Below are 19,369 nucleotides of genomic sequence, written 5' to 3' on the forward strand. Positions count from 1 at the left end.
TAAATTACATGTTATTCCAGGAGCACCTGGGTGGCTCAGTTGGTAAAGCGTCTGCCTTCAGCTCAGGTCACGATCCTGGAGGCCTGGGATCAAGTCCCGAGCTGGCCTCTCCGCTCGGCGGAGAGTCTGCTTCTCCCTCTGCCTCTCCCCCGGCTGGTGTGTGTTTGTGCACTCTCTCTCAAATAAATAAATAAAATCTTTTAAAAATAAATAAGTAAATTATATGTTCCTCTGGGTGACCTTTGGAAACATTATGCTCGGTGAAAGCAGCAGACACAAGAGGCCACAGACTACATGGCTCCACTTGTATGAAACGTCCAGAAGAGGCAAGTCCACACAGACAGAAAGCAGATTAGTTGGGGGAGGGGCAGTGACTGTTGGTGGGTGTGGGGTCTCCTTTTGGGGTGACAAAAATGTTCTGGAATGATACAGTGGTGTGAACGCACAACACTATGAATGTAGTAAAAACCACAGACGTGTACACTTGAGCGGGGTGACTGTTACGGCCTGTGAATTATATCCCCGCACAAGGACAAGACACACCATGATACTGCACGGCCGGACTCTCCACATTTCTACCGCAGATGGAACACGACACCGTCGACTCCGGCAGCGATCTTGCTGCTGACAGCCTAATGCCTGATGCCACCTCTGGCTTCCCCAGTGGCTTCTATGTCTGTCTCCGTCCACAATAACACGGGTCATAATCAGTGACCAAAGAGGCACGCAGTGACCGCCCTGAGGTTCCCCTCTCACCAGAGCTGGAGGAAGGCGCTCGCCCTGCAGAGGTGGGCTCCATGGAAGAGGTAGAAGCCGTGGGGAAGAGGTCTGATGTCGACGTCGATGGCTGTGGTTCCTCAAAGCACGCCTGAGTGGTGGGCGATGACGGCAGGACCTGGGGGTCATCACCTTGCCCTGCACCTGAGGTATCTTTGGTCACGTGGAACACATTCTCTTTATTAGCTTCTGCAAACACGAAAGAACAGAAAGAGCATACGGTCAGGGTTCAGGGGGAGCACCACAGCTTCAGCCAAGACGTTCCAGCACATGAAAAGGCTTTCCTAGTGAGAACCAACAGCCCTTACTACGCACCTGCGCTGTTACGGCCTCACTTACCAAAGGAGTCTTGCGTGACGCCTTGCTTCTCACTTAAAGATTCATAGAGGTATGCCACATCTAAAAGGAAATCAGCAATCAGAATGGAGTCCCCAGGACCATCAGGAACCCCATTCCCCTTTCTGTTCCTTTTTGTCACGTCGGTCCCTCGGTCCTTGCTGACGATGTTGACTTACGAGCGGGTAACAACATTAACCAGTTCAAGAGATTTCAAAACAAGTGACCCAAGATAACGTAACCAACTTTAAAATAAATAAGGCTCGGAATAAAAGGTCTGCAGGCAGGATGCAGACTAGGGGAGGCAGAGCGATGAGCAGGGGGTGAACCTGTGCTTTGCTTGTCGCTTCAAACCACCAGCAGGAGCAGACACAGGACCTGCCACGTGGCCAGGGGCTGGTTTTGACGACGCGGAAGACAACCCGAGAATATCTGCCTCCCTCTTCCAGTTCGTGGTAACCTTTGAAAGACTCCCTCTCAACTCTCCTTGACCTGTATCATTCCTCCCCAAACAAATACTCAGATCTGGAAAAGCACGAATGGGATCCAGTCAGATGTCTGTTGTCTCCTATAAGGTCTTCAAAAGCAGATGACCTCTGGCCTCCAGCTCCTATTCTAGGTCTGACTCCCTACAACTGAGGTTTCCTCCGCTATGTCACCCGGCCCACCCCCGCTCACTTCCCCTGGCTCTGCTGAGATGCATGGCTGTGGCCAGGGTGGGATTTCGGAAAAATGGCTCGGGCTCAGACTACAGGGTCAACACTCCCATTCTCAACAGACATGACTCATGCCAGAGTCTATATCAAGAGCAGAGAAAATGTAGCTAACACTACATTCCTACAGGAAACAGCTGCTTCAGCACACTTCCTTTCAACAACGCTTCCCAGCGGCGGCAGGACCTCCCCGCCACGAACCACCCCTGTGTCCACCCTGTCCAATCCCTCTCTCTTACTGTGTTCTGGCTCATTCTTCCTGTACACCAAGTAGATAACATCCCCCGTCTGCAAAGGGCAGGTCTGCTTCTTAACAACCTTCAGCTTGTTAATCACTGTTCCATTGGTGCTGCAGAGACAACGAAATTGCAATTTAGCCTACTTAAAATAACTCCGGAGTGAAAATTTTCTTTCTCTACCACCACTAGGGAATCAAATTAGTATCACTGCTTTGAAAACGATAAAACACTCCTAAGCACAACATAAATATTTAAGAAGCCATATATGCCAGTGCCACACCGCAGTTCTCCCGAGGAAAAGCTTGCCTACTACCCCTCGTTGACAGCCAAACTCGTCACCAATCTCACCGACGTGTCTGCTTTTCCCCACGCCACATTCTCCCCCATTTGCCTCCTGGTGGAGCCCTGGAATTCTGCCAGCAGCTCTGATTTCCAGCTTCTCTCCCGCTTCTGCACTCCGCTCTGCCCACAGATTCAGCCCGCCCTCCAGGAGTTTCAACCAGGTCAGCTCATTCCAGTCAGCACTGACGCCTCTTAAGAGATGGGTTCCAGGGCACTTGGGTGGCTCAGTGGGTTAAAGCCTCTGCCTTCGGCTCAGGTCATGATCTCAGGATCCTGGGATCGAGTCCCACATCGGGCTCTCTGCTCAGCAGGGAGCCTGCCTCCTCCTCTCTCTCTCTGCCTGCCTCTCTGCCTACTTGTGATCTGTCTGTCAAATAAATAAATAAAATCTTTGAAAAAAAAAAAGAGAGAGACGGGTTCCAACGAGCACCTGGGTGGCTCAGACGGTTAAACGTCCTGCTCTTTGATCTCGGCTCAGGTCTTTTCTTTTCTTTTTAATATTTTATTTATTCATTTGAGAGAGAAAGACAGAGCAGAAGCAGAGGGGCAGGCAGAGGGAGAGGAAGAAACGGACTCCCCGCTGAGCTGGAAGCCCGACTGGGGCTCAATCCCAGAACCCTCGGATTATGACTGGAGCCGAAGGCAGACACTTAACCATCTGAGCCACCCAGGCGCGCCTCGGCTCGGGTCTTGATCGTGAGTTCAAGCCCCACACTGGGCCCCACACTGGGAGTGGGGCCTACTTAAAAAAAAGAGAGAGAAAGACAGGTTTCCGGCAGAAGCAAATCAGTGCCCACTACGGGCTGAAGGTGGCGTGGTCCCTCGGTTGGGAGGTCACTCCGGTCAATCAGGGAGCACAGATGGAAGAGGGACAGGCTGCCAAGGGGACAGACAGGAGTCTAAGTCAGCCGGGACAGGACGGAACAGCACTTCCCTGAGGGAGTCCTGAGTAGAAACCTGATGGAAAGTCGTGACCGGACGAAGCACGCGCCGCAGCATGGGAATGTATAGGACAAGGACACAACGCGGCGAGCGGACCGAACCGACCACAGGCGCTCAGACCACCCGAGCTTGACTCTGCAGCTTCACTCCTAAGGCCTCCACGGGTGAAAAGCCTTATTTTCACATCTGAGCAGATGCCCACTAGTCTACTATTCCGTAAAGGGCCACAAAGTAAATATTCCCACAGTCTCTGTCCCGACCACTCCGCTCTGCCTGTCACAGGGAAGCGGCCAGTGCCCCAGCGCGGCTTCACTTCCAGCAGCTGGTGGTGCTCCCCAGTACAGCCCGGTCACTGCCGCTGGGAGTCTCCCCACAATCCATTCTCACGCCCTTTCTAACCAAAAAAGTCTGACTTTACTCTTCTGCTTAAACCCCAATCAGTTCTCCCTGCTCTCAGGCTAAAGTCCAGACTCCTTAGTGTGGACACCAGGGCTTTCCCTCTCAGGTCCACTGCCCGGCTTTGCACTGGCCACTCACTCTGCGTGCACAGGACCTGCTTGTGCCCCGGGCCTCTGCACCTGCACCTCCTCCGGCCGGGAACACCCTCTCCCCTCCAGCCACCCCAGCCAGGGAACACGGCGGCGCCTGGAAAATGCAGGAAAAGGATTCTCTCCTAGAACCCCCAGAAGGAGCCAGCCCTGCCGACACCTTGATTTTAGTCCACTGAGACCTGACTTCGACTCTGTATCTTCGACACTATGAGATCGCAGCTCTGTGAAAGCCAGTAAATTTGCAGCGAGTTGTTACAAAACTGTCCCATGGCCAGTCCCGGAGAGCCCCGCCCTACCGTGGGACAGCTCCAGAACCAGCGCTATGCTGTTCTCCAACAGGCTAAGAAATAACTCAATCTGCTACCTAGTAGAAGAGGGGAAAGGAGCATCACTTCTGCCTAATAAACTAATTCCTAGTCTTCTACCCTACAACTGTAACCGCCAATCTCCTAACACTTGACCTTTACAACAAAAAGAATTCGTCTGGTGGAAAAGGCACACTGTCAACACGCTGCTGAAGGCCACCTGCCACTTTGCCCCTCGCACCAGGCTGAAAGCACATTCTGACACCGCCTTCCTTCCTACACATGTGCCCCAAGCAAATAATCAGACATGAATGCAAGGAGTTCTGGAAGACAATAACTGCAGTGTCATTTACAATAAGAAAACGTAAAAAATAATAACTCTCCATCAGTAAAGGAGCTGACGGATAATTACATAATCACAGTGAAGGCGGCGAGATGGGTCCGGGTGCACTGACATAAGCGCCCCATAAATGAAAGTGAAAAAGGAGAAACAATGTATCTAGCAAAATACAAAATAAATACGTATTTCTAATAGGTAAGTGGGATTTGGGAAAGCTTTTCACTTTTATGTACTATTTATGTTGTATACAATTTTTTTTAAATTTATTTATTTGACAGACAGAGATCACAAATAGGCAGAGAGGCAGGCAGAGAGAGAGCAAAGAGAAGCAGGCTTCCTGATGAGCAGAGAGCCCAATGCGGGGCTCAATCCCAGGACCCCGGGATCATGACCTGAGCCGAAGGCAGAGGCTTTAACCCACTGAGCCACCCAGGCATCCCAATTTTTTATTTTCTTGACTTGGAGGAAAGTCTAACTTGAATAGGTTATCGCTGCCTTTTAAATCTTTCTTTCAGAAATATTTTTGCTTTAATTTGAACACATTCAAGAAGGGTCACAGACACTGAAGTGTTATTGGAAACAGGAAAATACATTTTCTAAGAATTTGACGGCCTACCAAACTACTGTGTCATAGAAAGCAAGCCCTTGTTTCTTCTCTGTAGTCAATGGACTCCAGAGGAAACAGAAGTCTAGAACGAAGGGCACCGGGCTGTTTCAGTCGGAAGAATGTGGGCCTCTTGATCTCAGGGCTGGGAGTTTGTGCCCCACGATGGGTGTGGAGATTACATAAAAACAAAAACAAGAAATCCTTTTAAGAAAAGTTCAGAAGGAGCTTACCTGGTATCTTCCAGTGACACCTGACCAGATTTTTCATCCACTATGATTTTACAGTGATCTCCGGAGACCAGTTTATTGCCGGGGAACGAAAGGTCACAACCTAAAACAGAGAAAGGATACACACTGGATATGACCATGGGGACCATGCATAATACTACCCTTTGCCTATCAAAGCATGTGCTTGAAAATCAGGACCCATGTTGTATGCACCATAGGAGACAACACCTAATAAAGCAAGAAAGGAAGCAATTTTTTTGAGATTTATTTTTTTAAAAATTTTTTTTATTTTGAGAGAGTGGGGTAAGGGGCAGAGGGAGAGAGCGTTTCAAGCAGACTCACCACTGAGCTCAGAGACTGATGCAGGGCTCGATCCCAGAACCGAGATCATGACCTGAGCCAAAATTAAGAGTTGGATGCTTAACTGACTGAGTCACCCAGATGCCCTGATAAGAAGCAATTTTTGAAAAAGCATTTATTTTTTTTTTTAAGATTTTATTTATTTATTTGTAAGAGAGGGAGAGAGAACAAGCGAGCACAGGCAGACAAAGAGGCAGGCAGAGGGAGAAGCAGGCTCCCCGCCGAGCAAGAAGCCCGATGTGGGACTCGATCCCAGGACCCTGGGATCATGACCCGAGCCGAAGGCAGCTGCTTAACCAACTGAGCCACCCAGGCGTCCCAAAGCATTTAAGTATTAATCCAAAGCAAAGGGAGAGGGACTAAGTCTTGAACTTTTCTGACTCCCCATTACCTAAAGGATACCCAAACCATCAACAGTTCTGGCTACACACCAGAGCTTCTTGGTGACAATTTCACAATATGCACATCTATGCAGCCGGCGTGATAAAAAAGAAGTTTAAAACTAAGGGTCTTAGTTAAGTAACTCTTCAATATCTTCACTTACTCCTTAATTTCTCAGTGTTATCTAAGGTTTCATAAATCATCACAAACTGAAGCAATAATCAAGAGTCACAGAAAATGGGACTGAGGTACATGTCTGAGAAAATTTAACACAGAAGTGGGAATGCATCCATAGCTGGACATGATCATTATATCCTCATTAAATGCAAGGGAGATATCATCAAATATTTTGTTCTCTCCTTAAACCAAAGGAATAGAATCTTTCAAGAACTTTTTACTATTGAATCACTAATGTGCTTATAATGAGTTTATGCTATAGCTACTAAGGCTTATAGCTTTACTTTTAATAACCAAACATGGGGGGCGCCTGGGTGGCTCAATGGGTTAAGCCTCTGCCTTCGGTTCAGGTCATGATCTCAGGGCCCTGGGATCGAGCCCACATCGGGCTCTCTGCCTACTTGTGAACTCTCTATCAAATAAATAAATAACTCTTTAAAGAAAAAGAACCAAACATGGGAAGCAATACATGTGTCCATCAGCCAGTGAATTAAAAAACAAACTGTGGTACACCCAAGCACTGGAAGACTACACAGCACCAAAAAGATACACATTCCGGGGGCGCCTGGGTGGCTTGATCGGTTAAGTGAACAACTCATGGTACCAGTCAGGTCTTGATCTCAGGGTTGTGAGTTCAAGCCCTGTGTTGGGCTTCAATCTGGGTGTGGAGCCTAGACAAAGGGAAGGGAAGGAATTACTTAAACACACAACAGCCTGAAATGGGTTATGTCAAAGGACAGAAGCCATACACAGACGGTGGTGGAACACTTAGATCCAGATTCTGGAAAAGGCAGAATGACAGGGACAGAAATTAGATGGATAGTGGCCAGAGCTGGGCTTTGAGAGCAGGTGGCTGATCCAAAGGACCACTAGGGAACTTTCTAGGGTGATGGAAATGTTCTGCCTCTTAACAGCAGTGGTGATTCCGTTTCTCAAAACTCACCGGGCGCCTGGGAGGGGTGAATTTTACCGTGAACTGTATCTCCATGAACCCGAAGCATTAGACATCTTACTCCACATTATACATAGGGGAAGTGCTACATTTACCCAAGGCACATTTCAGCTGCGCTCACCATCTTCCCAGCACATGGAGTCTAACCAGCAGGACAGTGTGCCGGCGGCCCCCAGCCCAGCACTAGTCACCATGCCACTGGGATGGGTTTTTAACAAGCTTCTCTACGCCAGAACATAGCATTCTTTTTTTTTTTTTTTTTTTAAGATTTTATTTATTTATTTGAGAGAGAGACAGTGAGAGAGAACATGAGTGAGGAGAAGGTCAGAGGGAGAAGCAGACTCCCCAAAGAGCTGGGAGCCCGATGCGGGACTCGATCCCGGGACTCCAGGCGCCTGGGTGGCTCAGTTGGTTGGACGACTGCCTTCGGCTCAGGTCATGATCCTGGAGTCCCGGGATCGAGTCCCGCATCGGGCTCCCAGCTCTTTGGGGAGTCTGCTTCTCCCTCTGACCTTCTCCTCACTCATGTTCTCTCTCACTGTCTCTCTCTCAAATAAATAAATAAAATCTTTAAAAAAAAAAAAAAAACAGAACATAGCATTCTAACGTAGATCCAAGACACTCTGTGTTAAGTTCTATTCTTGGCGTTTGCCCTGCTCATCATTCAGTGCGTTAAATCCCTCGGGAGGCTGGCTGGCCACGCCCCCAGCACGGAAGCTCTTGGAAGGTGAGGTCTTCCATCTCCCTTCCCACACACACCAACTCAGCTCTCGCTTTCTCCTCGAAATAATGCCTTACATAGACCACCCCTGTTGTTTTAAAAGAAATGTAATCAAGGGGCGCCTGGGTGGCTTAGTGGGTTGAGCCGCTGCCTTCGGCTCAGGTCATGATCCCAGAGTCCTGGGATCGAGCCCCGCATCGGGCTCTCTGCTCAGCAGGGAGCCTGCTTCCTCCTCTCTCTCTGCCTGCCTCTCTGCCTGCTTGTGATCTCTCTCTGTCAAATAAATAAATAAATAATCTTTAAAAAAAAAAAAAAAAGAAATGTAATCAAGCCCTACAATTCTTACGTACTGTGTATTTCCCAAAATTCCTCTTAAAGGTCTGAACCCCCGAGTGACTGCAGCCAGGGATTGGGAGGAGGGAATAAAGATTAAATGAGACCACTGGGTGGGGCCCTAATCTGATAGGGCTGGTGCCCTTAGGAGAGGAGGAAGACACACCAAAACTCTGTCTCGAAGGAGAAGGCTAGCTAGGCAGCTGTCTGCAATCCAGAAGAGGCCTCTCACCAAGAAACCAATTGACTAGCACCTTAATCTTGGACTTCTCAGATTTAAGAACTGTGAAAAACAAATGTCTATTGCTTAAGCTTCCTGGTCTGTGGCATTTTGTTACAACAGCCTGACAGGCTAACACAGCAACTTCTGCTTCCCATGGAGAGATTAATACATTCACCAAAAGGAATTCTCCTGAGAAGATTTACCCAACAGCCTGTTTTTGCTCCTTGTATTAACATGCAAAATGATGTTACAATACTGTGTTACAATAACAATGGCTAACATTAAGAGCTAACTTTCAGCCAGGCTCCTTTTAAGGATTTCGCAGTAAGACCTGCATTACTCTTCAGTGAAGTAGGTAGAAAGGTATGGAAAGCGAAGTCCTTAGCCCAAAGCAAGTTATGAGGCAGCGCCAGGTTGGAAACGCCGGGCCTCTGCTCTTCACCAAATTCCTATTACATAAATTAAAGACAATTAATGCATTTTTCAGAAGTTTCTAGTGGCAGGTAAAAACATTCAATGTTGTAAAAAAAAAAAAAAAAAAAGTTAACTTGATACTGAGATTTAAGACTACCAAACCGAACCAAACCAACGAACCAAACAAAAAACAAAAACAGGGGGCGCCTGGGTGGCTCAGTGGGTTAAAGCCTCTGCCTTCGGCTCGGGTCATGATCCCAGGGTCCTGGGATCGAGCCCCGCATCAGGCTCTCTGCTCCTGCTTCCTCCTCTCTCTCTGCCTGCTTCTCTGCCTACTTGTGATCTCTGCCTGTCAAATAAATAAATAAATAAATAATCTTTAAAAAAAAAAAAAAAAAACACAAAAACAGGTGCAGGTACATCATAAATGGTAAAATAACCCCCAAAATTGTGTTTTACTTTATTATCCTTATTTTTTATCATAGTACTTAGCCTTTTTTTTTTTTTTAGTTTTTAAAATTCCAGTATAGTTAACATATAAAAAATACTTGTTTTTAAATAATATTTTTCCACATTCTTTCTTTTTTTAAAATATAAAGTCAGAAAACAATAGATTCTTACATGAAAAGAACGGCTGGTTGGCGGGGGGCAGGGGAGGGTTGGGGGAAGAGTGAATTAGGTGAACAGAATTCCAGTATACTTCTCATTAGGAGCCCTGAGTAGTGGACAGAACTGCGGAGTCACTGTATCGCACAGCCGAAACTAAAGAGTGTACCTTAATTGGGCTGGACTTAAAAAACTAAAAATATATATAGAGAGAGAAAGAGCCGGAGCGATGATGTATTAACTTTCAGACAAACCACACTTTTTTGCCGACCTGAGCAGCACACTTCTCTCCCTGCGGGGAAGATACCCAGCCGGTCAAATAGCCAGATGGGCCCTTGGGAGTTTGGAGGCAGCTGAGCCTGGAGGGTGACACACTTGGTCTCAGCGAGCTGCGGGACTCTGGTTGCGCCCTGTGCTTCCAACCTAGAGTGAGCAGCTCACTTCTACGAGCGGGGGCGTGAGAGCTTTTGAATCGTAGCCCCCAGGGCGCCTGGGTGCCAGTTGCTCAGCATCTTCTTCGGCTCGGGTGCTGATCAGTGTCCTAGGACGGAGCCCCGCATCGGGCTCCCTGCTCTAGGGGAGCCTGCTTCCCCGCTCGTGCTCCCTCTCTCGGTGTCTCTCTCTGGCAGATAAATAAAATCTTAAGAAATAAATAAAAACAAACGGAGCCGCCTGCTGCTACACATGTCCTCGGCGCACGGCTCCGCGGCAGCCCCGAACCGGGGCCTGCCGTACCCCCGCGCGCTCATCTCCGGGTAGTCTGTCGTCCGCCCTGGGGCTTCGGCGACCCGCGGGCGGGTTAAGAGTGCGCCGCTCACTTTCCACCCCGGACTCTGCCGGGCTCCTTCTGCTGCCGGCCTTCACGCGACCCCACCCGGGGAGACGCTCTCCGGTCCGGCCCGACGACCCTGCGCTCTCGGGGTCCGGCCGTCACGGCGCTGCTTCCCGAAGGGCTGGCGACGACTCGGTGATCCGCGGAAACACTCAGCGGGGACCGGGCCGACCGCGGGCGAAGGCGCCGCGGCTCGTCCACCGGAGCCTGTTCCACCGGGACAGCTGGACAGCGCGGCGGGCCCCGCCCAGGGCCCTTCGGCGGCCTCGGGAGCCTCCCGGCCCGGCCCCAACCCCGGCCCCGACCCCGGCCCCCGGGCCCCCGGGCCAGCCCGCAGCCCTCCTCGCCGGCGGCGGCCCCCCGGCCCTCCGTGCCCGGCCCGGCCCCCAGCGCCGGCCCCCGAGCCTGGTCCCCGGCCCCCGCCCTGCCCCGCGCGCCCCGGCGTCCGGCCCGCACCTCTCCTCCGCCCGATGGTCCACTCCGGCTTCCTCAGGAGGACGTGCGGCTCGCCGTCCGCGGCGCCCAGGCGGAGGAGCCGCCCCCACGGCTGCTGCTGCGGCGGCTGCTCGCCTTCCCCGGGCCGCTCCATCCGACTCACATCTGAGAGACCCGGAAACGCCGGCGCAGGCGCTCGGACCGCACGGCCGGGACTGCGCCCGCCGCTCCGCCCCGCGGCCTCCCGGCCTCCGCGCCCACGCCACGCCGCCGCCGCCGCCGGACGCTCGCCCCCTCCGCGCGCCGCCTCCCGCCCGCCGCCCGCCGCCCCGCGCCGCCCCGCGCCGTCCGCTTACCCCCCGCCCCGCGCCGAACCCGGAACCGGCCGCGCCGCCGCCGCCGCCCCCTCCGCTGTCAACAGACATCGCGGATCCCTCAGCTGATCCGCTGGGCGGGGCCAGCAGCGGCCGTGCGCTGCCATTGGCTGGCGGCGGCGCCCACCGAGCGCGGCGGCTAGAGCGGAACTCCGAGAGGCCAGCGAGACTCGGAGTGTGGGGGCCGCCGGAGTGTGCGCAGTCGGCTGGCGGCGGTCCTGACGCCATTTTTGGTGATGGCCGGGACGACTTCGTCTGCGGGCGCTCGGCCGTCGGCGCCATGTTAAGTCGGGGCAAAAGAGATGGAGTGATGGGGGGTGGGGCGTCCGCAATAACTGCACTCGGTGCTGGAAGCGACGTTCCGCCGGGCGGACGGCGGGATCAGTGCGATCGGCCGGCACTTCCGGACGCCGACTGCCCCCGGCCGGGGAGCGAAGGCCGGGCAGTCGGGTGACGCGCCGGGAGCGCGGGGCGAGCGGGAGCCCCCGCGTCGGCCGGTCTCCGCGTCGGCCGGGCTGGGCGCGGGGCTCTCCCGGGGCGGCGGCGGAGCAGGCCCGCGGCCGGCCGCGCGTCCTGGGGAGGGAGCGCCCTCGTGCCGTCGGCCGCGCACGGCTGTCCGCGTTCCGGTTCTCACGGGCGCCCGGGAGAGTCCCCGGAGGTCGCCTCCGCCGCCGTCCGTGCAGCGCCGAGGGCTCGCCGGGGCCTCGCCGCCTCCGCCGCCGTCCGTGCAGCGCCGAGGGCTCGCCGGGGCCTCGCCGGGGCTCGCCGCGCCGCGTCTGCAGGCGGGCCCGCCCGAGCCCGAGCCCGAGGCCAGGCTTCCGCGGCGACGGGGGTCGGGGCCGCGGCGACGGACGAGGTCGGGCCCGCGGTTCCCGGCCACGTAGCCTTGGCACCGCGCCTGCCTCCGGCTGTCGCCGAGGCCGGACACCGGAGAGGCCGAATCAAAAATCCCTCCGAACGCCCGGGTGGCTGAGTCGGTCCAGCGTCTGCCGTGGCCGGAGGGCTGGGACCCAGCCCCGTCGGCGCGCGGTCCGCAGGGAACCCGCTTCTCCCTCTGCGGCTTCCGCTCGCTGGTCAACAGAATCTTGGACAAAAAATTGGTTTAGATGGAAAACCAGCGAGACGCGGCCGTCCGTCGGACTCGGTGCTGCAAACTGTTCCCCTGGCTGAGCCGGCCTCGGTCCCAGAGCCCCGCCGACCGGCCGCAGCGGCGCGGCTTTCCTCCGAGAACGGCCGCTCCCCCGAGCGGGGCTCCCGGCTCCGACCAAGTACGTTCTTGACGCTGATCCCAAGATTATGTCACCACGACTTACTGATTGCTTCTAATGACCTAGTGTGACCCTGCACAGAACGCAGTCAAGTCCATAATGATCGGCCATTACTTGTACCTCTGCTTTGAGAATGTAATCCAGGGAGAGGATTTTCATGTTCATGTTACTTACATCATCGAAGAAAGTCTTTTTTTTAAAAGATCTTATTTATTTATTTGACAGAAAGATCACGAGTCGGCAGAGAGTCAGGCGGGAGAGAGAGGGGGAAGCAGGCTGCTTGCTGAGCAGAGAGCCCGATGCGGGGTTGGATCAGGGACCCCTAGCGAAGAAAGTCTTATGAATATATTTCTTTGCTTCAAGTAAGTAAAGAAAAGTATTCACCATTCAAAAATAAAACTTAGTGGTATCGGAGCACCTGGGTGGCTCAGTCATTAAGCATCTGCCTTTGGCACAGTTCATGATCCCAGAGTCCTGGGATCACCACTCTGGGGAAAGCCTGCTTCTCCCTCTCCCACTCCCCCTGCTTGTGTTCCCTCTCTCACTGTGTCTTTCTGTCAAATAAATAAAATCTAAAAAAAAAATCGTGGCATCGGAATCTATCCACCAATGGATGGGACCTTTCTGCAGGAAAGACGGTGGGTGGACTGCTTCACAGAGCCAGGAGAAACACGGACATGTCAGCTAATACCTGGAGAGGGCATAATGTTCTTCCCAAATCCTGCTGATCCCCATAGTACTTGCCTCAGGACAGCACCTTATTTTAAATACTACATAAAGTAAAAGTTTCTTGTTACCTGGAACATACTTCAACTTTCAACTGCTAAAATGTTGAGACCAGACTAAAAAACTTGTCATAATAATACAATGTAATTGCAGTTTGGAAACACGTACAATGCATCCAGAAACGTCCAATCTGGAAAATCATGGATATTCCTCAACCTTGCAGACTTGGTCAGGAGACAGCAAGCTTCCTCTACCCCATGGCATCCAACCCAAAAAGCAGGGCCACTGGGGTGGAGTGATAGGCTGGTGACTGAAAGTAAGCACAGCTTCCAAAAGCAAGTGTGCTGCTGCTGAAAAGCGCGTTCAAAAAATAAAACCACAGAACTCATGCAGATCAGAGCAGGGGCTGATGTCTGAAATAAAAAGATGGGAGATGAGGGGCGCCTGGGTGGCTCAGTGGGTTAAAGCCTCTGCCTTTGGCTCTCACCCCACTCGGGCTCTCTGCTCAGCGGGAGCCTACTTCCTCCTCTCTCTCTACCTGCCTCTCTGCCTACTTATGATCTCTGTCAAGTATATTAATAAAATCTTTAAAAAAAAAAAATGAGAGGTGACAGAGAAAATACACTTTCCCTCCTGAGGGAAAATTTTCGGAAAGAATCTAGCAGAAGGAAAGAAATTGGAGGTAAAGGCAGAGAGGAAAGACGTTTATCACAGATAACTCCGCATTTATACTCAGGTGGTTTCACACCTCACAGATAAATTTACAAAATCACAATCCATCAACACCAGACATTATATATATGTGCCAACACTAGACATTTGATTTCACCTCTATGCATCATCCCTGCTAAGGAATTAATTCATTTGATTTGAAAAAACAAATATGGCTCCCACAAAAGATACGCTACATAAGTGATTCTCAGGAACATGTGAACTAGCATCGCGGTTCCATAAGGAAATACTCTGGAGGGCAGGACAGTGGGCAAGGGTTAGGTCTTTCTACAAAGCCTGTGAGTGTCGAGAGGCAAAGCCATGGATACGTGTCTAGGGGGTACAAAGCAGCCACACAAAGGAAGCTCTACCGAACACACTCAGGCTGCTGAGATTCCTTCCGGGTGCTCCTGAAGGCTGCGCTGCCCCAGAAGGGGAAGGTGAGGCTTGGCCTGGGGCTGGGCTTGTGGATGCTTGATACAGCCTTGAGCAAGGTGGGAATTGCCAGACGGGTTAACTCACCCTAATAATCACAGATGAGGTAGGGAGAGCTGCCCCCTTCTGTAGATAATGTAGCCTACATCCAAGGAAACGTGGGTGACAGAGCACCAGCAGGGGGTGAGGCAAGGGGAGAAGTAGACTGCATTGAGGAGGGAGCCTGATGTGGGGCTCGATGCCCGGACTCTGGAATCATGACCCGAGTGGAAGGCAGACGCTTAACCAACTGAGCCACCCGGGTACCCCGAGTGTTCCTATTTAAAGTGTTCCTATTTAAAGCTTAACAAGAAATCTCATTCTGCAGAGACACCTCTTGTATCTGCACACTCATCTGCCCTAGAATGCCACTGCCGTCGTAACTAAGAACATAGTATGCTCTCTCTAACCAGTTCACTGAAAATAAGCTTTCCAGCAGCCAATTTCCCAAATACACCAAGTTTCAACATTCACCAGCATTGCTGATTTACCAAAAATGTATTACTATCAATAACAGATTTTCATTGTTAAGTATATTCAATAAAAAAAAAAAAACAAGAAGTAAATTTTTATAGGATTTACTTTTCATTTTAGAGAGAGTGAGAGCGTGCATGGGGGTGGGGCTTGCCGCAGAAGGAGAAAGAATGTGAAACCCACTCCCTCCTAAGCACAGGGGCAGCCTCCACCTCAGGACCCTGAGATTGTGACCTGAGCTGAAACTGATTCGGACACCTAACAGACTAAGCCACCCAGGCTAAAGAGTGGATTTTAAAGTAATTCATACTTGGATAGGACTTTTTAAAACATTGACGATAGCCAGAAAATTTTAGTTAAACAGATCCTATTTTGTTTTAATGGAACAATTAAAAAGATTGTTTGTTGACTATTGGGGGTGGGGGTTGGTCTTGTAGTGAAAAAAAAAAAAAAATATATATATATATTTTTTTTTTAAAGATTTTATTTATTTATTTGACAGTCAGAGATCACAAGTAGCCAGAGAGGCAGGCAGAGAGAGGGAGGAAGCAGGCTCCCTGCCAAGCGGAGAACCCGATGCGGAACTCGATCCCAGGACCCTGAGACCATGACCTGAGCCGAAGGCAGAGGCTTAACCCACTGAGCCACCCAGGCACCCCTTAGTGAATATGTTTTTTTTTTTTTTTTTAAGATTTTATTTATTTATTTATTTGACAGAGAGAGAGATCACAAGTAGACAGAGAGGCAGGCAGAGAGAGAGAGAGGGAAGCAGGCTCCCTGCCGAGCAGAGAGCCCGATGCGGGACTCGATCCCAGGACCCCGAGATCACGACCCGAGCCTGAGCCGAAGGCAGCGGCCCAACCCACTGAGCCACCCAGGCGCCCAGTGAATATGTTTTTGAAAAATGTATACTTTGTCATTAGTAACCCAAATCTAATTATAAACTGGACAATGAGATAAAGTCAAACAAGTAACCAAATTCAGGAAAACAATCTGTTGAAAGAGCAGAATTGGGAAAACAACTGGGAAGCTACTTGCTATGACAGAGTGGATATTGCTGCAAATGTGCGATAGTTAAGAAAGTGTGGGACTCTGAGTAACCGGCGACACTGAGGGGTGTCAGGTTTATAGGCGAGGTAAAGGCAAGGCAAGATTTGTTAAAGGCACTCTCTGGCGAAGTTTTGGGGCTCAGGAGAAGGGGAGCCAGGAAAGTCACACCGGGAGGAGGTAGGCATTCTCAGGTGAGGTTCCCTGGCTGGGGAAGGGGGAGTTGGGGAAGTTAGAGCTGGGAGGGAGGCGGCAGGGTCTTTTATCAGGCCAAGACAGGGCATGGGTTTACATACATGGTAAGGTCTTTGGTGATTGGAGGGTGTGGGGGAGTCCTGATGCTCCTGTTTCCTGCATAGGTATCGGGTTACCTATGGAGCCGTGACCCAGGCAAACATCCTTTTGGCCGGAGAGACAGGGGTTAGGGAATGGGGGAGGGACCTGGAAGACGGCAGCCCGCGGTCATTTCTGTTGTTCCTCCTGCACTCCCGGAGCCGCCGGCCCAACAAGGGGGACAGACTACAAGAAAGTACGGGACTCCGAGTGACAGGCGACACGGGGGACAGACTACAAGAAGGCAGGGGACTCTGGTGACACTGAGGGAGGCAAGACCGAGGCAACACAGCGTTCGCATGAGAGCTGGACGCCACGGCAACATAGACCCCTAGAGGGAAGCCAGGGAGAACCGGGTTTGGATATAGGGACTTGGAGTGCAGAGGTTCGTTTGTACTGATGTACACGCTTTACACTTAATTTAAACTCGTCTACTCTTTTATGAAAGCCACTTTGAAGACGTACACCTGCCCGGAACCCGCCCTGCTGAGGGCGAAGAGACCATTCATCCTTCAAGAAACACAAATGCTCTTCCTCTGAGTGAAGCCAATGGATGAAGTAACCCACTGTGCCAGGTCCCCCAATAACTGTCCGTGATCAAAGGAGCGAGACTGGTACAAAGCGAAGGTCAAGCAAAGCTTTATTACGGGCCAAGCATCAAGAATCAAACCAACCTCTGGTCCTGCGACCCCTCCCAGCCTCACAGACTAACTTACAGAGGTGGTTGAGCCTGGCCACACAGAGGTGGCCCATGAGATGGCAACACACAGAGAAAACTGCACAGTCATGCTAGGTCACACACGGGCGGCCAATGGATTTCGATTTACCCAAGTAGATATTTGAACTGGCCTATGACCTTGGTCAGAATTGGCATAAGGCGGGGCCCACTCTCCTTGGTAGCTTGGGAGACAGTATGTGCGTCCCACTGGTTGGACATCTCCACCTGGCCTGACCCGCCCTTGTATCCGGGCTTTGCTACCTGGGACTGGTTTCCCGGACTAGCTTTTAAGTAAGTTCCTCTGGGGGCGCAGGGTCAATCCATGTTTACTGCAGAAACGGCAGAATGGCTCCCTCTGGCTAAGCAGGCCCTTACACACAAAGTCCATCCAACAACTGTACTTAAACAGTGTCCGAGTGTGTCACATGCCCTAGAAATAATCGGCTCCATTCGCTGCCCTGGAGACTGTACTTTTTAAATTGTAAGCTAGTAAAAATAAAATAAAAATATAGATTAGATCTTACATATTTTAAACTCGGAGATAGGTATTTAAGTTACAACCTGAGGGAGAAAAAGGGGGCAAACCCCACATAATGCCGCGGAAGACAAGGGCAGCCACACGAAGGGCCGACCGCCCCAGCTGGAGCCCGCGCGGGTTCCACCGGGAACTCGCGACTGCGGGAAACCCGCGTGGGGCCCAACAGCCCGAGCGAGCCGCGGCGGGCGAGGACCCCGCGCAGGGCGGGAGGGGCGCGCGCCCCCGGCCAGGGACCTGCGTGGGACTCGGGGGCAGGGGACAGCCCGGAACGGCCCCGGCGGGAAGAGCGGGTCCCGGGCCGCCCTAGGCCCCGGCGGGCTCACGACTCCGGGTCCCGATGCGGGAGGCCCCCGCGAAGCTCGCCGGAGGCCGGGGTCCCCCCGCAGCTCCGCGCACCCGCAGCCCCGCCGCAGCCAGCACCCCCGGGGCGCGCTCCGCCCTCTGCGCCCGGACGCGGGACCGCGGGAAGGAGCCCGCACGCGACCGCCGCGACCTCTCCGCCCTGCGGCCGGGGCGACGGGGGCCGCCGTCTCGAGGCGCGGTGCGGTCCCCGGCCACGCGCAGGCCCGCACTCGGCCGGCGGGGCGGGGCGCGGCCGCAGGGAAACGCCGCGGGCTGGTCCCGAGCGAACCCGGGGTCTGAGTGACCGACCCGCTCGGGGCGCGCCGGGGGCGCTGGCTGAGCGGTTACGGGGGTAAAAAGCGTTTCGGTAAACCGGATTTAAATCTGTTTGCTGGGGCGCCTGGGGGGCTCAGTGGGTTAAAGCCTCTGCCTTCGGCTCAGGTCATGATCTCAGGGTCCTGGGATCGAGCCCCGCATCGGGCTCTCTGCTCGGCGGGAGCCTGCTTCCTCCTCTCTCTCTCTGCCTGCCTCTCTGCCGACTTGTGTCTCTGTCTGTCAAATAAATAAATAAAATCTTTTTAAAAAAACCATGAATGTAAATCACACATTTAGGGTGTGATGCAAACCTCTGAAGTTCATCAACATTCAAGAAAGGCTTTTGGCATTTTCAAGACACATTATTTACAAATATACTTAAGTTTGGCCTATTTAAAAGCAAGATAATACCTTGTGCACTGCAAGATTTCTTGTACATTAAATAGAGATTTCTTTTACAAACAATAAGGTACCTCGACTTCTTTTTTTTTTAAGAACTGTTTTTAAGGTTTTATTTATTTTATTTAACAGAGAGGGAGCGTACAAGCAAGGAGAGCAGCAGGCAGGGTGCGAGGGGGAAGCAGGCTCTCCGCGGAGTCGGGAGCCAGATGTGGGGCTTGATCCCAGAACCCTGGGATCACGACCTGAGCCAAAAGCAGCTGCTTAACAAACTGAGCCCCCCAGGCGTCCCAGGTACCTCGACTTCTAAAGTCTCATCTGTAGAAGATGTCTGAATCAAATTATCCCCAAAATCCTAATTCCCCTAGCAAGTCTCTGCATGTAAGCCTATAGAACTACACGGTTGTTATTATTTTTTTTTAATAGAGTTTCTTCTAATTATTTGCAAGTTACTTTAGGAAAACATTAAAAGATTGACACAGAGAACAGGATTACATGATCTCTTAGCATATTAATCTAAAATACAGGTTCTTAGCTCTATTATATTTGACCTATGTACAACTAATCTGTATAGAAATCCCACTGAGGGGCGCCTGGGTGGCTCAGTGGATTAAGCCGCTGCCTTCGGCTCGGGTCATGATCTCAGTGTCCTGGGATCGAGCCCCGCGTCGGGCCCTCTGCTCAGCGGGGAGCCTGCTTCCCCCTCTGTCTCTGCCTGCCTCTCTGCCTACTTGTGATCTCTCTCTCTGTCAAATAAAATAAATAAAATCTTAAAAAAAAAAAAAAAAATTTAAAAAAAAAATTTAGAAATCCCACTGAAAAATAACAGGAGGAGAT

The 19,369-nt window shown here is 51.9% G+C and overlaps 1 protein-coding gene across 2 annotated transcripts in view; it reads right to left on the minus strand.

Annotated features, from left to right (window-relative positions):
* The window catches only part of CHFR (checkpoint with forkhead and ring finger domains), a 30,123-nt gene extending 18,847 nt beyond the window's left edge, over positions 1 to 11,276 (minus strand). For both annotated transcript variants that reach the window (XM_059139209.1, XM_059139208.1), the window contains exons 1-6: positions 11,170 to 11,276; positions 10,835 to 10,978; positions 5,383 to 5,482; positions 2,066 to 2,175; positions 1,117 to 1,176; positions 757 to 966 (exon numbers count right to left, since the gene is read on the minus strand). In XM_059139209.1, the coding sequence (XP_058995192.1) occupies positions 757 to 966; positions 1,117 to 1,176; positions 2,066 to 2,175; positions 5,383 to 5,482; positions 10,835 to 10,967 (613 nt within the window). In that variant the 5' untranslated portion in view covers positions 10,968 to 10,978; positions 11,170 to 11,276. The remainder of the gene's footprint in view (positions 1 to 756; positions 967 to 1,116; positions 1,177 to 2,065; positions 2,176 to 5,382; positions 5,483 to 10,834; positions 10,979 to 11,169) is intronic.
* Positions 11,277 to 19,369: the final 8,093 nt, after the last annotated feature.

This window comes from Mustela lutreola, chromosome 11, assembly GCF_030435805.1.
Source record: "Mustela lutreola isolate mMusLut2 chromosome 11, mMusLut2.pri, whole genome shotgun sequence".
NCBI classification, from domain to species: domain Eukaryota; kingdom Metazoa; phylum Chordata; class Mammalia; order Carnivora; family Mustelidae; genus Mustela; species Mustela lutreola.